At 38.7% G+C, this 25,189-nt stretch overlaps 1 protein-coding gene across 1 annotated transcript in view; it reads right to left on the reverse strand.

Annotated features, from left to right (window-relative positions):
* Nucleotides 1–25,189, reverse strand: part of rg (A kinase anchor protein rugose) — a 1,582,765-nt gene that overhangs the window by 1,286,209 nt on the left and 271,367 nt on the right. Inside the window, exon 13 of the mRNA XM_090384432.1 lies at nucleotides 20,012–20,094. Coding sequence (XP_090240558.1) covers nucleotides 20,012–20,094 — 83 coding nt within the window. The remainder of the gene's footprint in view (nucleotides 1–20,011; nucleotides 20,095–25,189) is intronic.

Raw genomic sequence — 25,189 nt, forward strand, 5'->3', positions numbered from 1 at the left:
TTCCCACTTCTCAGCCCATTTCCCCAACTTATCTGGATCCAGTTGGAGCATACTGTCTTTACTGTCATTAACAACCCTGCCAACCTTTGTATCATCTGCAAACTTGGACATTAAACCCAATATACCTTCATCAATATCATTGATAAATATACAAAACAACAATGGGCCCAGCACAATACTGAACCCTGGGGAACTCCACTAATAACATTTGTCCACGAAGAGCAGTCTCCATCGATTACCACTCGATGTAGGGTCCCACTCAACCATCCCTTTATCCACTATAGCAACTTATCCTTAACGCCATGCCTCTCCAATTTGTACAGCAGTTTTTCATGTGCAACAGTATCAAAAGTGTTCCTGAAATCCAAGTATATGATATCAAAATTATTTTTTGCATTCAGTCCTTCTTTGTGACTACATGATAGTATCCAATCAAACTGGTCAGACAAGACCTCCCTTTAACAAACCCAAGCTGTGTCTTAACTATTACTGCAGTCTTGTCTAGATGATCCTGCAATGCTTCTTTTACCAGTGAGTGATTCCATTATTTTCTCCGGAACACAGGTTAAACTAACAAGTCTTTAGTTATTTGTGTCACATTTTGAAGCCCCTTTGTGAATTTGTGATACATTTGCACACCTCCAGTCCATGGGGACTGCCTCTGAGTCCAAGGAAACTCTCATAATTATGGCTAAGGGTTTGCTTACTTCCTTTGTTGCCTCCTTTAAAATAACTGGATAGATCCCCACCCCAGGTGCCTTCCTTATGTTTAACTTCAACAATTTCTCCTTTGCTTTGCTCTCAGTTATTACAAAATCACTTAGCTCCCTGTTAGCATTTGTATAAACTTTTGCCACTCCTCTCATTGAATAACTCCTCATGTGTGAATGTAGATGCAAAATACTCATTCAGTTTATCAGCTACCCGAGCATGATCATCAACAGTCAACCTATCTATGTTAAGTGGTCCAATCTGATTCATCCCTTTCCTTCTAGTTTCTATAAGTAAAGAACTCTGCTGTTTTTCTTTGCATCCTTTGCCAAAGATTTCTCGTAATCTGCCTTCGCCTGCCTAACCTCCTTTGTGACTTGATTACAGAGTAGGTTATAACTGCCATAGGGTTCTCTGTCACCTTAAACTTTGTATGCATCCCATACATTCTTCTGTGCCACGAGATCTGACATAAACATAAGAAAGGCACCTGGGATCTATCCAGTTATATTAAAGGAGGTGGCAAAGGAAATAAGCAAACCCTTAGCCATAATTACGAGATGATCATTGGAATCAGGGGAGGTCCCCACAGACTGGAGATGTGCAAATGTATCCCCAATTCAAAAAGGGGATCGAAGGATGACACGAGTAATTACGGACCAGTTAGTTTTACTTCTGTTCCGGGTAAAATAATGGAGTCATTGGTTAAAGATGCATTGCAGGATCATCTAGACAAGACTGCAGCAATAATTCAGATAGCATGGGTTTGTTAAGGGAAAGTCTAGTCTGACAAATTTGATAGGATATTATGATGTGGTTACAAAGGAACTGGATGCAAAAAATAATTTTGATATCATATACTTGGATTTCAGGAAAGCTTTTGACATTGATGAGCACGGAAGACTACTGTACAAATTGGAGCAGAATGGTATTAAGGGTAAGTTGCTACAATGGATAAAAGGATGGTTGAGTGGGAGAAGACAAGAGGGTGGTAATCAATGGGTGCTGCTCTTCGTGGACTAATGTTATTAGGGGAGTCTAACAGGGTTCGGTGTTGGGTCCACTGTTGTTTTGTATATTTATCAATGATATTGATGAAAGTATATCAGGATTAGTGTCGAAGTTTGCAGATAATACAATGGTTGGCAGGGTTGTTAATGACAGTAATGGCAATGTGCTACTGCAACAGGATCTAGAAAATTTGGGCAGATGGGCTGAGAAGTGGCAACTGAAGTTTAACCTTGAAAAATGCAAAGTACTGCACATGGGTAGAAGTAACCCCCAGAGAAATGTACCAACTGTGTGGTACTGCACTTAAGGTGGTAGAAAATGAAAAAGACCTGGGAGTAATTGTGCAGTCAGATATAAAATTTTCTGAGAAATGCAGACAGGCTACCATGGCAGGTCATGGAGTTTTGTCAATGATATGTAGGAATTTTGCTAGCAGGGAAAAGGTGATTGTCCCTCTGTATAAGGCAATGGTCAGGCCATGCCTTGAGTACTGCGAACAGGTCTGGAGGCCTCATTTTAGGAAGGGTGTAGATTTGCTTGAGCCTGTACAGAGAAGGCCAACAAGATTGGTGAGGGGAATGAAGGGATCCTCTACCTCTTACCAAGAGAGACTTAAGTTCTGCAAATTGCAGTGGCTGGAGACTAGACACCTGCGAGGTGATGTGATTGAGGAGTATAAGGCCTTGAATGGGTTGAGCACAGTGAATTCTGAAGGGATTCTTCCACTTGTTCAGATTACGAACCTAAGCAGGCATAAATTCAAATTAAGGAAAGACAGAGGTAGAATAGATGTGTGGAAATTTGCCTTTAGCCAGCAGTTGGTTAATTGCTGGAACAAACTTCCATCTGTCATTGTGGAAGTTGATAGGTTAAAATTTAAGGAGGAACTGGACAAACATTTAGAGGGAATGGTTGTGTGAATTTGTTTTTTGGCTGATGCTGCATAAGCTCATACACTTGCTTTCTTGCATCACATGCCACTACTACTACTACTACTACAACCATTTAGGACTAAACCTTGAACAGTATTTCTTATTTGGAATGAAAAGCCTAGTAGCCTCCAAAATTAGGTCCCTGGAGGCTTCCCATTTAGAATTCAATGTTGGTAACATCATCAGTTCATCCCACTGTACAGAATTAAAAAACTGTCTGAGACCTCTGTAATCACCTTTACGAAAGTAAAACCCTTCCCCTTTAGCTTTAATGGTAGTTACATCTTTTAGTAATTTCCACATCACTACATTGTGATCACTGTCACCCAGTGGTTCTTTTATCTGCAAATTCTTAATGCACGAATGATCACTGCTGATAATCAGATCAAGACTATTACTCCCTCTGGTTACCTCTCGATCATGTTGCTGTAGAAAATAGTCATCCAATAAATCCACAAAAGTCTTGCTCGTATGCGAGTGACCAACCCACAAGTTCCATCAATATCTGGAAATTTAAAATCCCCATTTTAAGACATTCTGATTTACTGGCCTACTATTTCTCTGCACAATTGCTCATTATACTTATCAGATTCATTAGGCCTATAACACATGCCTACTCTCATTTTTCCTTTACTAGTGCTTAATTCACTCCAAACAGTCTCAACACTGCATTGTCCACCAACATCAATTGGATGTACTTCCTTAGATATTATGTGTTTCTTAACTAACAGCATAACCCCTACTCCCTTCCTGTCCTGCCTATCCTTCCTGTACACATTGTACTCCCCAAATTCCAATTCTGCACTGTTTATATTTGTGTGACACCATGTCTCTGAAATCCCAACAATATCTGCCTTTGATATCTTAACTAACACTTCAAGCTCATCAAATTTATTTACCAAACTCCTAGCATTGGTGTACATGCAAGTATACATGCACCTGTTCCTACTCTTGGTTATCCTAACACAGACCATGTATTTACTTGATCCACTATGACTTCCAACAGTCCTGGAAATCTCCATTACCTTGCTTTCCAGGCTGCTGCTCATTCTAATAGAAGCAGTGCAAAAATCACTTTTGCCTCTACCTGCAGCCACTGTTAACCTTTTATTCTGTGTATTCCCCCAAGCTAGCAGTTTTCCGACCCACCTAACACTGCCTCAATACCATCAGCAAATATTCTTGCACCCTTTCTATTCAGTGTGCCCCATCCCTGTAGAAGCAGTCTCTCCTGTCAACAAGCACAGACCAGGCTGAAAAAAATTCTACACCTTGAGCCTTGCACAATCTCTCCAAAGCCTAATTAATCAACAAGGCTCTCATCATATACTCCTTCCTATTGTGTCTGGGCAGAATTGCGGACACTTTCACATTCAACCCTAACTTGCAACTTTTTTTCAACATTGACATGTACTTGTTGAGTAAATCTGCAGATCTCTTACTCTTAATGTCATTAGTTCCAATGTGTACAACAACATCACCTTTTGTGCCCTTAAAAGATATCTGCTCTATAACGTCACCAACTTTGGCCCCTGGCAGACATACCCTGTTCCTGTTCCATCTATCCTTCTTGCATAGTATATTCCCCATCTTCCTGAGAATAGAATCACCAACAATAACTAGTTCCTTTGGGACCAGTGCATTCTTCCTTGGAGAATGACTCTGTTTTGCCTGATGCACAGGAGTGAGCTCTGTCGTTGAGCTGGGCAGTTGAGAACTTAATGGTCCCCTCATTAATTTCTTCGAGGGCATTTACCTTACACCTCAAGCTCTCATAGATGCCCATCAGAATGCTGAGTTGGTGCCTAATTTCTTGACACTCTAGACACTTAGCACACACAAAGGCATCCTCCTTGGCTAGATCATGTCCTGTTTTAGAAAGGTCTGCAAATATTTCACATTTTGCACATTTTTTGAGACTGATGCGTTGGAGGATTGCCCCCCCCCCTTCGTTTCTCCCCCCGAGTCACAGCACTCTCGCTAGTCTGTCTTCACAGCTCTAGTCTGGGTCATGATTTCCATTTAAATATAATTTAATTAACTATGAATTTTAATAAGATTAATATTATTGATTAATTGATAATACTATAATAAGCTAACAGCTTCCTAATACAGTGCTTCGTATTATGCTATCTAGTTTTACTTTATACCTAATGCTATCAGTTTGAGCTATATATACATTTAGCTCTTTCTTATCGACTTCAATATGGCGGCTAGTTCAACAATATCGGCACCAACTCCAGGAGTCGTAACTTCCAAAAATCACTGATTAAGTTCGAAATAAGAAGCTAACGAATGCTACTAAACCTATTTAATATCTCTGTAAAAACACAATGTACTATTTTAATTAACAAAGAATACAGTAAAAATTAAAAATACTTATCCCTTTACAGCAGCCAAAAATCCGACTGTTCTCTTCTGCGACCCCAGCGCCTTCCACACTTTGTATTACTCAGTCCAAAGTAGATTCTGTCGTTGAATATTTATAGGCATTTTTTCTAAATGATAAAGATAATTGATCTCTTGTAGAAGAATGGATGATAGCTGTTATACTGCAGAAGCATACTGGTGTTTGTAGGTTTTCGATAAATGTTAAATTGGATTTTATTCGAGTCCTAAGTAAGCGTGAAATTTAGAAAATTTAATGACTTTGTATTCATACCCTCCCTTTCCAATATATATTTGACTCTAGAGTGAATATTATTAAACAAATGTAAAATGTCTTGGATAGTACTACTATCAGTAGTAACTAGCACTTTGTATAAATACATCCCATAGTATGTGATACGGGGTAGAAAAGGCATCAAATATATACGCTCAATTGTTGAGAGAGAGATAGATCTCCAATATTAAGCGGCTCAAGCTCAATCCCATTGGCAAACCAAAAATTTGTTTGTATACTTTGTCTCAAAAAGTGATATAGTTGGCCTCAACTAAGAGTTTAATTAAGTGAAAAATTTCTTTAATAGGAAGCTTCGTATAATTAATCGGTATAGAGTTATTATTTAACATATTCCAAATAATATCTAACGTGTATTCAATGTTTACATTCATATATAACGAGGCAATATCTAGTGGGAATAATTTATCATTATTGCCAAGTCTACAGTCCTTAAGGTTATTAAATAGTGTATCGTAGTTCCTAATCCCAAATTGTATTGCTTGTCTAAAGGGTTTTATAATGCTATATACATGTGTGGCCAAGGATGAAAACACCAAGTTTCTGTAGGAAACAATAGGCAGAATAGGAAGTCTGATCTTGTGTAATTTTACCTGACCGAAAAGTACAGGAATATTGTATGTTCTGGCCTTCAATTCTTCCTTTAACTGAGCCATAGTAATGTAGTAGTTCTTTTGATACATGGTTAACGTTTTATTGTATTGATTGACCAAATTGGTAAACAGTGATGGGTCTACTTCAAGATAAGTGGAGGAATCCGAAATAAGTGAATTTAACTTATTAATATAATCATGTTTATCGAGTATTACAACTGTATCTCCTTTATCTTACCTCTGTATAATAATGTCTTTATTTTCCCGAAGTTCACGTAAAGCTGAACTGTCATGTGTATTCAATTTAGGAAGTCGCGTCTTTTTTTATGTTATTCACCACTTGGTTAACTTGTTGAATAAATAAATCTTTTTGTGGAACATTATGAAAGTCAAATTCAATATCTATTATGCACTGTTTTTTTAGGTAGTTTTTGAGGTGGTAAATTATAATTCAATCCTTTGGATAAAAGTGAAATCTGGTCCTGCAATAGTGTACACGAGGAAAGATTTGTAACCTGTTGCAATGACGGTTCATTCAATGTAGGGCGAGGGGGTGTTCGCAAACTAGCTGACATATTCTGTGGTAGTACGTTGTGTGTATGCGGGGGAGCATCACCCAAATTGTATGTACTTGGTCGCAAGCCAGCGACAATGTGTCAGAATTCACACGAGTGTCTTTTGATCCTCCCGATAATGTATTCGATTTGTTAACGTGTCTGTTTTTTTTTTATTTCTGAGGCCTGTGCTTCACGTTGCAAATATAGAGGTCTTCAATACAGAGCAATTGTTAGGATGCAGATAATTTTTTAATTTGTCGTGAAGTTTCCTAACCTGGGAAAGATATTTTCATTTATTAGAATACCGAGATCTTAAGGCAAGTTTAACTATATTACGCGATGTGACAAGTGGTAGTTGCTTTGCACTAGCACTTTGTAATTTTGCACCATGCTGTTTTTGAACAGCTTGGTGAAAAATTACATTAGATTAACACTAAGGTACTCGGCCCAAAGTTACCATATTTCTTTTCTAAAATATTGCCTTCAAAACAACATCGTTTCAAAGTTTGTCAGGATTTAAATCACAAAATTTCGGGCATAAAGCAACTAATACTTGCCAGAACATACAATATTCCTGCACTTTTCGGTCAGGTAAAATTACACAAGACAGGATTTCCTATTCGGCCTATTGTTTCCTACAGAAACTCTGTGTTTTCATCCTTGGCCACACATGTATATAGCATTATAAAACCCTTTAGACAGGCAATACAATTTGGGATTAAGAACTACAATACACTATTTAATAACCTTAAGGACTGTAGACTTGATGATAATGATAATTTATTCTCACTAAATGTTACCTCGTTATATACAAATGTAAACATTGAATAAACATTAGATATTATTTGGGATATGTTAAATAATAACTCTCTACCGATTAATTATACGAAACTTCCAGTTAAAGAAATTTTTGGCTTAATTAAACTCTTAGTTGAGGCCAACTATATCACTTTTCGAGACAAAGTATAAAACAAATTTTTAGTTTGCTGATGGGATTGAGCTTAAGCAGCTTAATATTAGAGATCTATCTCTCAACGATTGAGTGTATACATTTGACGCCTTTTCTACACAGTATCACATATTATGAGAGTTATTTATACGATGTTCTAGTTATTATTGATAGTAGTACTATCCAAGACATTTTACATTCATTTAATAATATTCACTCTAGACTCAAATTTACATTGGAAAAGGAGGGTACGGATACAAAATCAATAAATTTTCTAAATTTCACGCTTACTCGGAACTCGAATAAAATTCAATTTAACATCTATCGAAAACCTACAAACACCAGTATGCTTCTGCATTATAACATCTATCACCCGTTCTCCTAAAAGAGATCTATTATCTTTAATCAATTTCTAAATGCCTGTAAAAATTCAACGACGGAATCTACTTTCGGCTGAGAAATACAAGTATTACCAGCAGTTTCTTAAACAGGGGTTATCCCCTAGCTACAATAAACTGAATTAGGGTACAAGCTAGGAATAGGATAAAAAAAATACATCAACCAACAATTGTAATATTAAAAAATACTTTATTTCTGTCCCATATGTTGAACAGTGGCACAAACAGCTTAACAGATTTTTTAAAGATACCGAATTTAATAATGTGGCCAGGTCAATACGGAAACTACACACTATACTGAAAAATCGCTAAGTCCTTTCCTCATTTGCAACACAAATAAATGACCTGGTATACAACTTTCTTGCGGGGATTGGAACTCGTCGTACCAAGGTTCTATGCGTTTTCCTCTGAATTTTCATGTAAATCAACACGAGGCGGTGTTTGTGCTTCTCGTTCAGCAGCATAAGAATTAGCCTTTCATGCCGTTAACAAAAAACATACTTTTTTATTTAATGAGGCCAAAATACTTAGTGTCCAATGTAATTATACCAGACTATTAATTGCAGAAACTGTCGAAATTAAATTACATGAGAATTCTGTTAATGTTCGCCGGCCATTTCTAATCTCCGATTCGTGGGCTTTTACGCACATACACAAAGACAAGTAATCCCTATTTAAGTGTCATGCTCAACCCCTATTTGGTAATTTTCATTCCTGTGATTCCTACATACGGTCAAAAAGCATTGTGAGCTTCAGGGAGGAAAATTGTTTTTTGCAATTTTTTTCGTTAAATTTCTTTTAATTAAATTAATTTTTAATTGCGTGAGATTGATTTATTTAATTGTGTTCGTTTGATTTCTAATTGCGTTCAGTTGTTTTTTAATTTTGTTCAATTGAGTTTTAATTATTTTTTATTTTTTACTGTAATGTAAGATTTTCAGGAAGGAAAATTGTTTTTTTGCCATTTTTTTCATTAAATTTCTTTTAATTAATTTAATTTTTAACTGCATTAGATTGATTTTTTAGCATTAGCATTTAGCATTAGCAGAGGCATATGATACAAGAGAGCAAGCTTATGCAGCATCAACCAAAAAAAAAAAAAAAAAAAAAAAAAAAACACAAAACAACCACTTCCATTTCATCCATTTATTCATTCGAAATACATGTCCAGCTGAGCCTTAAAGGTATATAGGCAATAAACTTCCCCACAACAAGGGATGGAAGTCTGTTCCACCACCCAACTACCCACTGACTAGATGAAAATTTTCGCACATCTATCCTACATCTGGCTTTCCTCAATCTGAATTTATGCCCTCTCTGGTGATTATTCTGAGCAAAAGGAGGAATCCCATCGGCATTGAGCATGCTCAAACCACTCAAGGCTTTATACACCTCTATCAGATCACCTCACCGGTGCCTAGTCTCCAGACACTGTAATTTGCAAAATTTAAGCCTTTCTTTGTAAGAGCAACCCTTTGTTCCATTCACTAATCTTGTACTCGTTCTCTGTACTCGTTCCAGCAGCTCTACATCCTTGAAACGAGGCCTCCAGACCTGTATACAGTACTCAAGGTGTGGCCTGCCCATTGCCTCATACAAGGGAATAATCACCTCCTTATCCCTGCTAGAAAAATTCCTGTATATCAATGACAACACACCATCAGCTACTCTTGCAGCCCGTCTGCACTGCTCAGAGAACTTCATATCTGCCTTCACAATTACTCCCAGGTTCTTTTCATTCTCTACCACTGTCAGTGTACTACCACAGAGTTGATATGTTGCTCTGGGGTTGCTGTTTCCCATATGTAGTACTTTACATTTGTCAATATTAAATTTCATTTGCCACCTCTCAGCCCATCTGCTCAACCTCAAATCCTGTTGCAGCAGCAGAAGCATAGCATCAGTAGTGTCCTTAACAACCCTGCCAATCTTTGTATCATCTGCAAGCTTGGACATTAAGCTTGATATACCATCATCAATATCATTTTTTAAATACAGAAAACAATAATGGACCCAACACTGAACCCTGAGGAACTCCACTAATAACATTAGTCCACGATGAGCAGTCCATTGTTTACCACTCTGTGTTCTCCCCCTCAACCATCCCTTTATCCATAGCAGCAATTTGCCTCCAATGCCACGCTGTTCCAATTTGTGCAGCAGTCTTCCATGTGCAACAGCATCAAAAGCCTTTCTAAGATCCAAATATATAATATCAAAGTTATTCCCTACATCCAGTTCTTTTGTGACTGTATCATAGTATCCAATCAAATTGGTCAGGCAAGACTTTCCCTTAACAAAACCATGCTGTGTCCGAGCTATAGTGGGAAACACTATAGCTCAGACACAGCTACATATAGTCTACATAAGGGAAACAGCAACCCCAGAGCAATGCATCACCTCTGTGGTACTAGACTGACAGTGGTAGAGAATGAAAAGACCTGGAGGTTACTGTGCAGGCAGATATGAAGTTCTCTGAGCAGGGCAGATGGGCTGCAAGAGTAGCTCATGGTGTATTGTCGATGATATATAGGAATTTTTCTAGCAGGGATAAGGAGGTGATTATTCCATTGTATAAGGCAATGGTCAGGCCGCACCTTGAGTACTGTATACAGGTCTGGCGGCCTCATTTCAAGAAGGATGTAGAGCTGCTGGAACGAGTACAGAGAAGGGCAACAAGATTAGTGAATGGAACAAAGGGTTGCTCTTACGAAGAAAGGCTTAAGATCTGCAAATTACAGTGTCTGGAGACTATCAGATCTTCTTGTCGGTACCTAGAGGTGTATAAAGCCTTGAATGGTTTGAGCATGCTCAATGCTGATGGGATTCTTCCTCTTTCTCAGAATAATCACCTGAGAGGGCATAAATTCAGATTGAGGAAAGACAGATAGTAGCAGTAGTGGCATGTGATGCAAGAAAGCAAGTGTATGAGCTTATGCAGCATCAGCCAAAAAAAAAAAAAAAATCACACCATTGCCTCCAAATGCCTGTCCAGTTCCTCCTTAAATTTATTCAACCTATCAACTTCCACAACGACAGATGGAAGTTTGTTCCATCTGTTGTTGTGGAAGTTGATAGGCTGGCTAAAGGCAAATTTCCGCACATCTATTCTACATCTGTCTTTTCTAAATTTGAATTTATGCCCCCTTAGGTTCGTAATCTGAACAAGTGAAAGGATCCAATCAGAATTCAGCGTGCTCAACCCATTCAAGATGTAGGATACATGTGCGGAAATCTGTCTTTAGACAGCAGGTAGTTGGTTGGTGGAACAGACTTCCATCCCTTGTTGCGGAAGTTGATAGCCTAAATAAATTTAAGGCTCAGCTGGATAGGTATTTCGAACGAACGGAGGGGTGAAATGGAAGTGGTTGTTTTTTTTTTTTGGCTGATGCTGCATAAGCTTCCTTTCTTGCATCATATGCCTCTACTAATGCTAATGCTATAATTGAAGTCTTGTCTAGATGATCCTGCAGTGTTCTTTAACCAGTGCCTCCATTACTTTTCCTGGAACAGAAGTTAAACTCACAGGTCTATTATTACGTGTGTCAGCCTTTGATCCTCCTTTGTGAATTGGGGTCACATTTGCAAATCTCCAGTCTATGGGTACATCCCCTGAGTCCAAAGAAGCTCTCATAATTATGGCTAAGGGTTTGCTAACTTCCATTGCTGCCTCCTTTAATATAACTGGATAGATCCCATCCATCCCAGTTATTACAAAGTCGTCTAGCTCACTGCCAGAGTTTACTTCACCTCTAGCACTCCCCTTCCTAAATCCCTCCTCATGTGTGAATGTAGATGCAAAATACCCGTTTAGTTTGTTAGCCACCTGAGCAGGATCCTCAACTGTTGAACCATTAATATCCAGTGGACCAATCTGATTCATCCCTTTTCTTCTAGAGTTTACATAGGTAAAGAATTCTTTTCTGTTTTTCTTTGCATCCTTTGACAAAGATTTTTCATAATCTGCCTTTGCCTGTCTAATCTCCTTTGTGACTTGGTTACAGATCAGCTTATATCTATCATAGGCTTCCATGTCACCCATTAATTTATATGTATCCCATCCATTTTTCTTCTCTGCCATATGTCTCATTAGTTCATCTGACATCCATTTAGGCCTAAACCTTGAACAATATTTCTTAGTTGGTATGAAAAGGCTAGTAGCTTCAAAGATTAATTCTCTGAATGCTTCCCATTTTGAATTTGCTGTTGGTAACATCATCAGTTGGTCCCACCCTATAGAATTTAAATACTGTCTCAGACCACCTTATTCACATTTACGAAGCAAAAACCCTTCCCTTTACCCCTGATAGTAGTTACATCTTTGGGTTGTTGTTTGTTGTTGTTTGTTATTTGGTTTTTAGGAGCATTAGCAACTAAGGCCATATTGCTCCAGGATATGCGGTGGTTATTCCCTGACCTTTCCGCATCCTCCATATTTGGTGGTGACGGGCTCAAACCCCGGTCTAATCAAAAAGCGTGTGCTACGCACTGCTGCTGCTACTTCCCACCTGGCTACGGAGGCACCTACCTCTTTGGATAAATCCCACTTCAGCACACTGTGATCACTGCCACCTAGTGGTCCCTTTATCTGAAGATTCTTAATGCATGAAGAATCACTATTGGTAATCAGATCAAGAGTATTACTCCCTCTAGTTGGCTTCCGAACATGCTGATGTAGAAAACAATCATCCAATAAATCCACAAAAGCTTTGCTAGTGTGTGATTGACCAACCCACAAATTCCAGTCAATATCTGGGAAATTAAAATCCCAAGTTATAAGACTCTCTGATTTACTGGCCCACTCTATTTCCCTGTACAGTTTCTTATTATATTCATCAGAGTCATTAGGCCTATAGCACACTCCTACACTGAATTTTGATCTCCCGATGCTTATGTCACACCAAACTGACTCGACACTGCACTGTCCAGCGATGTCGACTGGCTTCACTTCCTTGGATTTTATGTGTTTCTTAACTAATAGCATAACCCCTCCTCCCTTCCTATCCTGTCTATCCTTTCTGTAGACATTGTACTCCCCAAATTCCAATTCTGCATTCCTTGTATCTGTGCAACACCACGTCTCTGATATCCCAACAATATCTGCCTTTGATGTTTTGAGCAATACCTGAAATTCATCAAATTTATTTACCAAACTCCTAGAATTGGTGTACACGCAAGTATACATGCACCTGTTCCTATTCTTACCTACTCTAACACAACTCATGTGTTTACTTGTACCGCAATAACTCCCAGCAGTCTCAGAAATATCCTGCATCTTGTTTTCCAGGCTGCTGCTCATTCCAATAGAAGCAGTGCAAGAATCACTTTCACCTGTGCCAGTGGCTACTGTTAATCTATTAGTCTTTGTATCTCCCCAAGCTATCAGTTTTCCGACCCAACTAACACTGCCTCGCAGTGTTAGGTGGGTCGGAAATCAGCAAATATTCTTGCACCCTTTCTATTTAAGTGTATCCCCATCGCTGTAGAAGCAGTCTCTCCTGTTAACAAGTACAGACCAGGCTGAAAAAAATTCTATCCCTTGAGCCTTGCACAATCTTTCCAGGGCCGAATTGATCGACAAGGCTCTCGTCATATACTCCCTCCTGTCGTGTCTGTGCAGAATTGCAGACACCTGCAAATTCAACCCTAATTCACGGCTTTTTTTTCACAGTGACCTGTACTTGTTAAGTAATTCTGCCGGTCTCCTGCTCTTAATATCATTAGTGCAATGTGTACAACTATATCAACTTTTGTGCCCTTAAAAGATGATATCCACTCTACAACGTCATCAACTTTTGCCCCTGGCAGACATACCCTGGTCCTGTTCCACCTATCCTTTTTACAAAGCATGTTCTCCGTTTCCCTGACAATAGAGTCACCAACAACTACTAGTTCCTGTGGGACCAGCACATTCTGCCTTGGAGGTTGCTGCTGTGTTGCGTTATGACCAAGTGCAAGCTCTGGCGTTGATGTGGGCAGCTGAGAGCTTGATGGGCCCTCAATTTAGAACCTTCGAGGGCATCCACCCTGTCCTTTAAGCTCTCATATAGGCCCATAACAATGCTGAGTTGTCGCCTGATTTCCTTACACCGCGCACGCGCACGCACACACACACACACACACACACACACACACACACACAAAGACATCCCTCATGGCAATATCATGTCCCGTACCCGATCGCTCCACAAACATCATGCAAGCAGTGCATTTTAAAAGGCTGTGATTCAGAGGGTAACTGCCCCCTCAGTTCTCTCCTGAACCACAGCACTCCCATTAGCTTGAGCCTTTTGCTTTGCTGCTCTGGTCTGAGTCATGATTTCGATTTAATTTCAATAAAATTTCAATTTCAGTACAAAATTATAACCCTAAGCTTGTATCCCAACACAGTTACAATGCTATATATATTTTTCAGTATTGAGTATTACCTACGAGTTCTGTTTATATAACTTCCGTATCAAGTTATGTATTAATTAATTTGTTACGTTTGTAATCTAAGTCATTATATGTATTTAGTTAAAAAGTATAATTTAATTGACAATGAAGTTTAACAAGATTAATAGATTTTACTGATTAATTGACAATATTATATGATATACTATACTATACTAAGCTTACGCTATCTAGTTCGGGATATAACGTTGTATCGTGGAACAATGGTGGCAAGTTACGAATGGTAAATCTACGGACACTTAAGTATTAATTAACTTCTAAATCTCGCTGTCTCAATTCAGAATAAACTAAGGATCCTGACTAGGTCTATAAGCTACTTATAGAAAATAATTTGATATAACACTTGGTCAATAAAGCCGCTAAATATGGCTAAAAAACTTCTCGTTCAGTGGAGCTGAAACCTGTAACACGTGGATTTGATACTGTTACCAATACTAAGTAACCTACAAAATCTCTTTATCTAAATTAAACTTTAATCTAAGTATCGTAACTAGGAATATAAAGGTACTCCAGAAAATAAGTTAATATGCCAATTTAAGCAAATAAAACAGAAAAAACTTCTCTATTCCAGGAGTAGCAAAAAACTTCGCCTGCACAAGACTACTCTCGTTCTCAAGAATGAATTTGTTTTAATTGTGTTCATTTTATTTCTAATTGTGTTCAATTGTTTTTTTTTTTTTGATTTTTTAATTGTGTTCAATTGTTTTTTTATTTGTGTTCAATTGAGTTTTAATTATTTTTTATTTTTTACTGTAATGTAAGATTTGTGATTTTTTCATTTTATTTGCTGGAGAGTATCATACGGAAGTGTTCTACATATTATATTGAGGTAAACTTCTCTTATTATTTTACGAACATTTCTGGATCAATAAAGGAGAAAGCTTGCTGAATGGCTGGTCAGTCAAGGAATTTATTATAAGGAAGTGAGGCCAGATATTCTGGTCTGTATCTTTCTTTTGTGTCTTTGCATAAGAAGGGCTGTGATCTTCCTGCTCTCTAGAATGTGATGGGACATTGATCCTGCAAGAGTCAATATTGGTATAATCCATCTTTGCTCCTTTCAGCCCTTGGAAGATTAACTTTTCTGCCAAGGTTTCAGGCCCCCGCCACGGGGAGGGAGGAGCAGTGTCTGGTGTGACCAGGTGAAAAGTAGTAGGAGTTAGTAATACACTACGAGAAATAAAGAAAGGTGGCTTTCCTTCCTTGCTCTGTACAGGTACTTTTGTTACAAGAGCTGTTATGAAATAAATAGATTTCTTAACGACAGGAACATAAAAGAACTGTAAATCAATTTTTGGAAATCGCACTGGAATTAAAGAGAAATCGTTCGGTCACAATCCCTTGGCACCCGGGGCCAGCATGCCACAGCATGCACTTACACATCAAGCAACACAGTGGCAACACCAAGGCAGAATGCACTGGTTGCACAGGTGGCAGCTATTTATTGTCGGTGATCTTTTGTCAAGGAAACAGGAAATATATTGTGCAAAAAGGATAGGTTTCCTGGGATCAGGGTATGACTTCCAGGGAAAAAAATCAATGACATTGCAAAGCGGATATAATCTTTTAAAGGGCACAAAAGGTGATATGTTGTACACAGTGGCAATAATGACATTAAGAGTAGGAGATCTGGCAACTTACATAACAAGTTCAGGCCAATTCTGTTGGAAAAAATTACAAGTTATTCATACATTAAGGATCCACAGATAAAAGAACTATTAGGTGGCAGTGATCACAATGTATTGATGCGGTCCCTCAATTTAGAACTACACAATGTATTGATTTAGACACAATTTAGAACTACACAATGAGACGGCCTCCGTAGCCGAGTGGGCAGGAGCTGGAGTGCAGTAGCACACGCTCTTTGAGTAGACCGGGGTTCAAGCCCCTGACTGCTGAATACGGTCGATCTGCCAACCCGCACTGGACCAGCATGGCAGATTATGGTCCATTTCCCTCAACATGAATTGTTGAGGAGGCTTCCATCCTGCAGTGGGTTGATAATGGCTGCACTTTACTTTTTTTAATGTATTGATGTGGTATTAACTTCAAGATATAACTGCAATCAATGATAAAAGGAAAGGTTTTTGCTTTTGTAAAGGTGACTACAGTGGTCTCAGCCAGAATTAACTTCTATATAGTGGTACCAACAGACAATGTTACCATCAGCAAATTCTAAATGGCAAGCATTTAAGGAAATAATAATAGAAGCTACTAGGCTTTTCAAAACAATTAAGAAATACTGTTCAATGCTTAGACCTAAATCAATCAGAACTAGTAAGACTCATGGCAGAGAAGAAAAATACATGGGATGCACATAAATTATCAGGAGATTCAGAAGCCTATGGTAGATATAAACTAGTTCGTAAAAGTCACAAAAGGGGTTAGGCAAACTAAGGCAGATGAGAAGTCTCTAGCAAAGAATAGCATGAAAATCAGCAAAGACTGCTTATATTAAAAGAAGAAGGAAGGTGTGTTAAGTTGCATTGGTCCACTTGATGATCCTGCTGAGGTTGTCAACAGACTGAATAGGTATTTTGCATCTACATTCACACATGAGGAATTCTTTAGGCAGAGAGAGATGCCAGAAGCTTATCGAACTCTAACAGGGAGCTGGTTGATTTTGTGATAACTACGAGAAAAGTGAAAGAGAAATTGTTGAAGTTAAACATAAATAAGGTACCTGGGGTTATAGTACTAGGAATAGTAATCATGGCATGCAATGCAAGAAATCAAGCATATTAGCTTATGTAGCATCAATCAAAAAAAAAAAAAAAATTTCACACAACCACTCCCTCTAAATGTTTGTCCAGTTCCTCTTTAAATTTATTTAACCTATCAACTTCCACAACGACAGAAGGAAATTTGTTCCAGCAATTAACTACTCGCTGGCTAAAGGCAAATTTCCGCACGTGTATTCTACAGCTGTCTTTCCTCAATTTGAATTTATGCCCGCTTAGGTTTGTAATCTGAACAAGTGGAAGAATCCCATAGGAATTCAGCATGTTCAACCCATTCAAGGCCTTATACACCTCAATCAGATCACCTCGCAGGTGTCTAGTCTCCAGCCACTGCTATTTGCAGAACTTAAGCCTCTCTTGGTAAGAGGATGGGATCCCTTCATTCCCCTCGCCAATCTTGTTGCCCTTCTCCGTACATGCTCAAGCAAATCTACGTCCTACCTAAAATGAGGCGTCCAGACCTGTAGCAGTACTCAAGGCGTGGCCTGACAGAGGGACAATCACCTACAGATACTACACAGAGGGACAATCACCTCCTTTTCCCTGCTAGCAAAATTTCTGTATATCATTGACAAAACGCCATGATCTGCTCTGGCAGCCTGTCTGCATTGCTCAGAAAACTTCATATCTGACTGCATAATTACTCCCATTTTCTACCACTCTAAGTGTAGTACCACACAGTTGGTACGTTCCTCTGGGGTTACTTCTACCCATATGCAGTACTTTGCATTTGTTAATGTTAAACTTGAGGTGGATGGGATGTATCTAATTTTTATTAAGGGGGTAACAAAGGAAGTAAACAAACCCTTGGCCATAATTATGAGAGCATCTTTGGATTGGGGCAAGGTCCCTGTGGACTGGAGATGCACAAACATATCCCCAATTCAAAAAGGGAGTTCAAAGGGTGACACACGTAATTAAAACCTGTTAGTTTAACTTTTGTTCCAAGGAAAACAATGGAGTCACTGGTAAAAGAAGTAATGCAGGATCATCTAGACAAGGCCAGAATTATATTTCAGAGAGGGCAAGGGTTTGTTAAGGGTTTGACCAAACTGACTGGATACAATGATGTGGTCACAAAGGGACTGGATGCAAAAAATAATTTTGATATCATGTGCTTGGATTTCAGGAAAGCTTTTGATACTGTTGCACATAAAAGACTGCTACACAAATTGGAGCAGTGTGCCATTAAGGGAGTTTCTGCTATGAATAAAGGGGTTGAGTGGGAGAAGACAGAGTGGTAATCAATGGACATTGATCTTTGTTAATTAATGTTATTAGTGTAGTCCCCAGGGTTTTCGGTGTTGGGCTCATTATTATTTTCTATATTTATCAAGGATATTGATAAATACATATCAGGCTTAATGTCCAAGTTTGCAAATGATACAATGGTTGGTAGGGTGGTTAATAACAGTGATAATAGTATACTACTACAACAAGATCTAGAAAAGTTAGGCAGATGAGCTGAGAAATGGCAACTGAAGTTTATCATTGATAAATGCAAAGTACTGCATATGTACCAACTGCGTAGTGCTACACTCAAGGTAGTAGGAAAATAAAAAAGACCTGTGTGTAACTGTTAGTCAGATATGAAGTTCTCTAAGCAATGCAGAAACACGCTGCCAGGACAGTTCATGGGATTCTGTCAATGATATACAGGAATTTTTCTAGCAGGGATAGGTGATTATCTCATTGTATAAGGCTGCACAATGGTCCAGCCACATCTTGAGTACTACTTATACATCTGGAGGCCTCATTTTAGGAAGGATGTGGAGATGCAGGAATGGGTATAGAGAAGGGCAAGGAGAATGGTGAGGAAAACAAAGGAGTCCTCTTATCAAGAAATTCTCCAGTTCTGCATATTGCAGCATCTGGAGCCTAGGCCCCTATGAGGTGATCTGATTGAGGTGTTTAAGGCTTTAAATGGATTGAGCAAGCTCAATGCTGATGGGTTTCTTCTTCTTGATCATATCACACACAAGTGGGGCACAAATTCAAATCGATAAAGGATGGTTGCAGAATAGATATGTGGAAGTTTCCCTTTAGTCAATGGGTGGTTGATTGATGGAACAAACTTCCATTTGTTGTTGTGGAAGTTCATAGCTTAAATAAATTTAAGGAAGAACTAGATAAACTATTGGAGGGAATGAATAAGGTGAAATGGGATGTGTCGTGAGTAGGTTTTTTTTTTTTTTTTTTTTTTGCTGATGCTGTATAAGCTTGCTTTCTTGCTGTTATTTGGTTTTTAGGAGCATTATCAACTAAGGCCATATTGCTCCGGGGATATGCGGTGGTCATTCCCTGACCTTTTCTGCATCCTCCATATTTGGTGGCTCACGGGCTCGAACCCCAGTCTAATCAAGAAGCATGTGCTATGCACTGCTGCTCCTGCCCACCTGGCTACGGAGGCACCTTGCTTTCTTGCATCATTTGCCACTGCTAATGCTAATAAATAACTAGTGGCTATATAAAGCCATTTTTTTTCTACAATGATAGACATAATTACTGTGAATATCATTAAGTGAGCTGAAAAGCTACCACAGGCACACCCAGGAGATGTAAATGTTTTATAAGCAACCCCCAATTTTTTTTTTTTTTTTAATCACTTTAAGAAAAATAAAAAAAAGTCAGTAACAGCTGCATCCAAACTCATGAGAAAATACTATTATCCTATGATTCTAGAATCATTAATTTCGATATTATAGGAGAACGGCATATAATATAGTAGAATGCTATACCAGCCCTCGTGAGCATTACAGTTATCCCAGATAACACAACATTATACTACCTCATATATCAGAGAATTCATCTTGAGACTCCCCACTGCACATATACTAACAGAAACCCAAATGCATTTCCATGACCAAAAATCTTGTAACCAAGATACTAACTATATTTCCAGTTCGATGTACCAGTCTCTAGGTGATATGATCATTTAAAAGCATCAACTGAAAATGTTAGTACATAATATCAAAATCTCACTTACCATATTGTTGGCTTTTTATCTTGCTGTTTTGAAAATAAAACTCCTGTAGGAATGTCAAGTTGTCCAAGCAAAGGAAACAAAACCTGTACAAATACAATTTTACAAAAAAAAAAAAAAAAGAATATTACAAACAATGTTTTTTCCTAACAGGTATTAAAACTTCACTGGAACTTATTAGAATGCACAACAGAAATAAAATTTTTAAACCACCACCATCAAATGACATTTTTTTTTTGCGAAATAAAATGAACATTACAAGTGAATGTTTACTAAATGTTTACTAAATAATTTCTTTCTACCAATTAGAATAGGTCATGCTCAGAAAATTTTGCCCCAAAAAGACTTGCACAGCCCACTAGTCTAGATTTAATCAACAATGCTGTCATCATATAATCCCTTTTGTCAGGTCTGGGGGGGGTGAATTAAAAACACAATAGCATTCTTATCTATCTTATGGCATATTTCCAACATGACCTTATATTCTGGGACCAATTCCTCAGTTTGTTTATGCTTCATGTTTCCTCATGGATAACCACCTAACTAATATCCTTAAGAGCTGAAGAGTGGTTAATAATATCATCAATTTTTACAGCACACACATACATATTATAGTTCTGTTCCATACATCTTTATTACAGGAAATATTACCAGTTACTTTAACGACTGAATGACCACAAAAAATCTCTTTATTTGGAACCACAGCAGCCTACAATTGTTGATCCATCCCTGAGGACTTATCTTTCTTGAGTAACTGTAATGCGCCCGAACCCGCCAGAGAGGTATTACTTTCCTAGATATACATCCATTTTCACAGATCCAAATTTCATCCAACAAGCACGCCAAATTTCAACTTTTGTCAACATTCTCTATCTGGTGTATATACAGAGAAATGCATCACTCTTAGCTAGAGAAGGTAAGGAAAAGCAAACAAGCGTCTTCTCTCACTCCACTATCCCTTTATTCATAGCAGCAACTTGCATTTAATGCCATACTGTTCCAACTTGTACAGTAGTTTTCCCATGTGCAACATTATCAAAAGCTTTCCAGAAATCCAAATAGATGATATCAAAATTATTTTTTCCATCCAGTTCCTTTGTGACCTCATTGTAGTACCAATCATATTGGTCAGACAAGACTTCCCCTTAACAAACCCGTGCTGTGTCTGAACTATTACTTCTGTCTTGTCTAGATGATCCTGTATCACCTCTTTAACCAGTGCCTTCATTAATTTCCCAGGAACAGAAGTTAAACTAACGGGTCTGTAATTACTTTTGTCACCCTTTGATCCCCCTTTGTGAATTGCGGTCACATAGGAACATCTCTACTCCATGGGGCTAAGGGTTTGCTTACTTTTTTGGCTAAGGGTTTGCTTACTTCCTTCGCTGCCTCCTTAAATATAACTGGGTAGATCCCATCCTCCCCGTGTGCCTTATGTTTAACTTCAACAATTTTTCCTCCACATTGCTCTGTTATTACAAAATCATTTAGCTCTCTGCAGAGTTTGATAAACTTTTGACATTCCCCTCCCTGGATAACTCCTCATGTGTGTGAATGTAGATGAAAAATAACCATTCAGTTTGTCAGCTATCTGAGCAGATTCATCAACAGTCAAACTATCAATATCAAGTGGACCAATCTGGTTCATCACTTCCTTCTAGAGTTTACATAAGTAAAGAAGTCTTTGTTCTTTTTCTTTGCATCCTTTGCCAAAGATTTCTCATAATCTACCTTGGCTTGCCTAACCTCCTTTGTGACTTGATTACAGATTGATAATTTATATACATCCCATGCATTTTTCTTCACTGCCATGAGTCTCATTAGTTCATCTGATACCCATTTTGGCCTAATCCCAGAACAGCATTTCTTAGATGGCATGAAAAGCCTAATAGCTTCCAAGATTAATTCCTGAATGCTTTCCATTTAGAATTTGCTGTTGGTAACACCATCAGTTAGCATTAGCATTAGTAGAGGCATTTGATGCAACAAATGCAAGCTTATGTAGCATCAGCCAAAAAAAAAATAAATAAATAAATAAATAAATAAAAAATAACCACTTCCACTTCACCTCTGTTCGTTCGAAATACCTGTCCAGCTGAACCTTAAACTTATTTAGGCTATCAACTTCCACGACAAGGGATGGAAGTCTGTTCCACCTACCAACCACCCGCTGGTTAAAGGCAAATTTCCGCACATCTATCCTACATTTATCTTTCCTCAATTTGAATTTATGCCCTCTCAGGTGATTATTCTGAGCTAGAGGTAGAATCCCATCAGCATTGAGCATGCTCAAACCATTCAAAGCTTTATACACCTCTATCAGATCACCTCTATGGTGCCTAGTCCCCAGACACCGGTAATTTGCAAAACTTAAGCCTTTCTTCGTAAGAGCACCCCTTTGTTCCATTCACTAATCTTGTTGCCCTTCTCTGTACTCGTTTCAGCATCACTATATCCTTCTTGAAATGAGGCCTCCAGACCTGCATACAGTACTCTAGGTGTGGCCTGACCATTGCCTTATACAAGGGAATAATCACCTCCTTATCCCTGCTAGAAAAATTCCTATATATCATCGACAATACACCATGAGCTACTCTTGCAGCTCATCTGCACTGCTCAGAAAACTTCATATCTGCCTGCACAACCACCCCCAGGTCCCTTTCATTCTCTACCACTGTCAGTGTAGTACCACAGAGTTGATGCGTTGCTCTGGAGTTGCTGTTTCCCATATGTAGTACTTTACATTTGTCAATGTTAAACTTCATTTGCCACCTCTCAGCCCATCTGCTCAACCTTTCCAGATCCTGTTGCAGTAGCATAATGTCAGTAGTGTCCTTGACAACCCTGCCAACCTTCGTATCGTCTGCAAACTTGGACATTAAGCTTGATATACCATCATCAATATCATTTATAAATACAGAAAACAATAATGGACCCAATACTGAACCCGGAGGGACTTCACTAATAACATTAGTCCACGATGAGCAGCTTCCATTGATTACCACTCTCTGTCTTCTCCCCTTCAACCACCCCTTTATCCATAGCAGCAATTTGCCTCCAATGCCACACTGCTCCAATTTGTGAAGCAGTCTTCCATGTGCAACAGTATCAAAAGCCTTTCTAAGATCCAAGTATATAATATCAAAGTTATTCCCTGCATCCAGTTCTTTTGTGACTGCATCATAGTATCCAATCAAATTGGTCAGGCAAGACTCCCCCTTAACAAAACCATGCTGTGTCTGAGCTATTACTGAAGTCTTGTCTAGATGATCCTGCAGTGCTTCTTTAACCAATGCCTCCATTAATTTTCCGGGAACAGAAGTTAAACTAGCAGGTCTATAATTACTTGTGTTGCCCTTTGATCCTCCTTTGTGAATTGGGGTCACATTTGCACATGTCCAGTCCATGGGTACTTCCCCTGAGTCCAAGGAAGCTCTCATAATTACTGCTAAGGGTTTGCTCACTTCCTTTGCTGCCTCCTTTAATATAACTGGATAGATCCCATCCACCCCAGGTGCCTTTCTTGTATTTATCTTCAACAATTTCTCCTCCACTTTACTCTCAGTTATTACAAGATTCTCTAGCTTACTGCCAGAGTTGAATACACCTCTGGCATTCCCCTCGCTGAATAACTCCTCATGTGTGAATGTCGATGTAAAATATTCATTTAGTTTGTTAGCTACCTGAGCAGGATCATCAACAGTTGACCCATCGATATCAAGTGGACCAATCTGATTCATCCCCTTCCTTCTAGAGTTTACATAAGTAAAGAACTCTTTGCTGTTTTTCTTTGCATCCCTTGCCAAAGATTTCTCATAATCTGCCTTCACCTGCCTAACCTCCTTTGTAACTTGGTTACAGATCAACTTGTATCTATCATAGGCTTCTGTGTCACGTGTTAATTTGTATGTATCCCATGCATTTTTCTTCTCTGCCATATGTCTCATTAGTTCATCTGACATCCACTTAGGCCTAAACCTTGAACAATATTTCTTAGTTGGTATGTAATGCCTAGTAGCTTCCAAGATAAGTTCTTTGAATGCTTCCCATTTTGAATTTGCTGTTGGTAACATCATCAGTTGGTCCCAGTGTATAGAATTTAAATACTGTCTCAGTCCATTGTCGTCGCCTTTACGAAAGCAATAACCCTTCCCTTTACCCCTAATGGTAGTTACCCCTTTGAGTAAATCCCACTTCAGCACACTGTGATCACTGCCACCTAGTGGTTCATTTACCAGCAGATTCTTAATGCATGAAGAATCACTACTGATAATCAAATCAAGAGTATTACTCCTTCTAGTTAACTCCCGAACATGCTGATGTAGAAAACAATCATCCAATAAATCCATAAAAGCCTTGCTAGTGTGTCAGTGACCAGCCCCCAAATTCCAGTCAATATCTGGGAAATTAAAATCCCCCATTATAAGACTCTCTGATTTACTGGCCCACTATTTCCCTGTACAGTTTCGTATTATACTCATCAGAGTCATTAGGCCTATAGCACACTCCTACTCTCAATTTTGATCTCCCAATGCTTATGTCACACCAAACTGACTCGACACTGCACTGTCCAGCAATGTCGACTGGCTTCACTTCCTTGGATTTTATGTATTTCTTAACTAATAGCATAACCCCTCCTCCGTTCCTATCCTGTCTATCCTTTCTGTAGACATTGTACTCCCCAAATTCCAGTTCTGCATTCCTTATATCTGTGTGACACCACGTCTCTGAAATCCCCACAATATCTGCCTTTGATGTTTTGAGCAATACCTCCAATTCATCAAATTTATTTACTAAACTCCTAGCATTGGTGTACACACAAGTATACATGCACCTGTTCTTTTTCTTAGCTACCCTAACACAACCCATGTGTTTCTTTGTACCCCAATGATTCCCAGCAGTCTCTGAAATATCCTGCATCTTATTTTCCAAGCTGTGGATCATTCCAATAGAAGCAGTGCAAGAATCACTTTCACCTCTGCCAGTGGCTACTGTTAATCTATTAGTCCTTGTATCCCACCAATCTAGCAGTTTTCCGACCCACCTAACACTTCCTCGATAGCATCAGCAAACATTCTTGCACCCTTTCTATTTAAGTGTATCCCATCCCTGTAGAAGCAGTCTCTCCTGTTAACAAGTACAGTCCAGGCTGAAAAAAAGTCTACCCCTTGAGCCTTGCAC

The sequence above is a fragment of the Mastigoproctus giganteus genome, chromosome 11 (assembly GCF_048544385.1).
Source record: "Mastigoproctus giganteus isolate SK-2022 chromosome 11, ASM4854438v1, whole genome shotgun sequence".
In the NCBI taxonomy this organism is placed as follows: Eukaryota; Metazoa; Arthropoda; class Arachnida; order Uropygi; family Thelyphonidae; genus Mastigoproctus; species Mastigoproctus giganteus.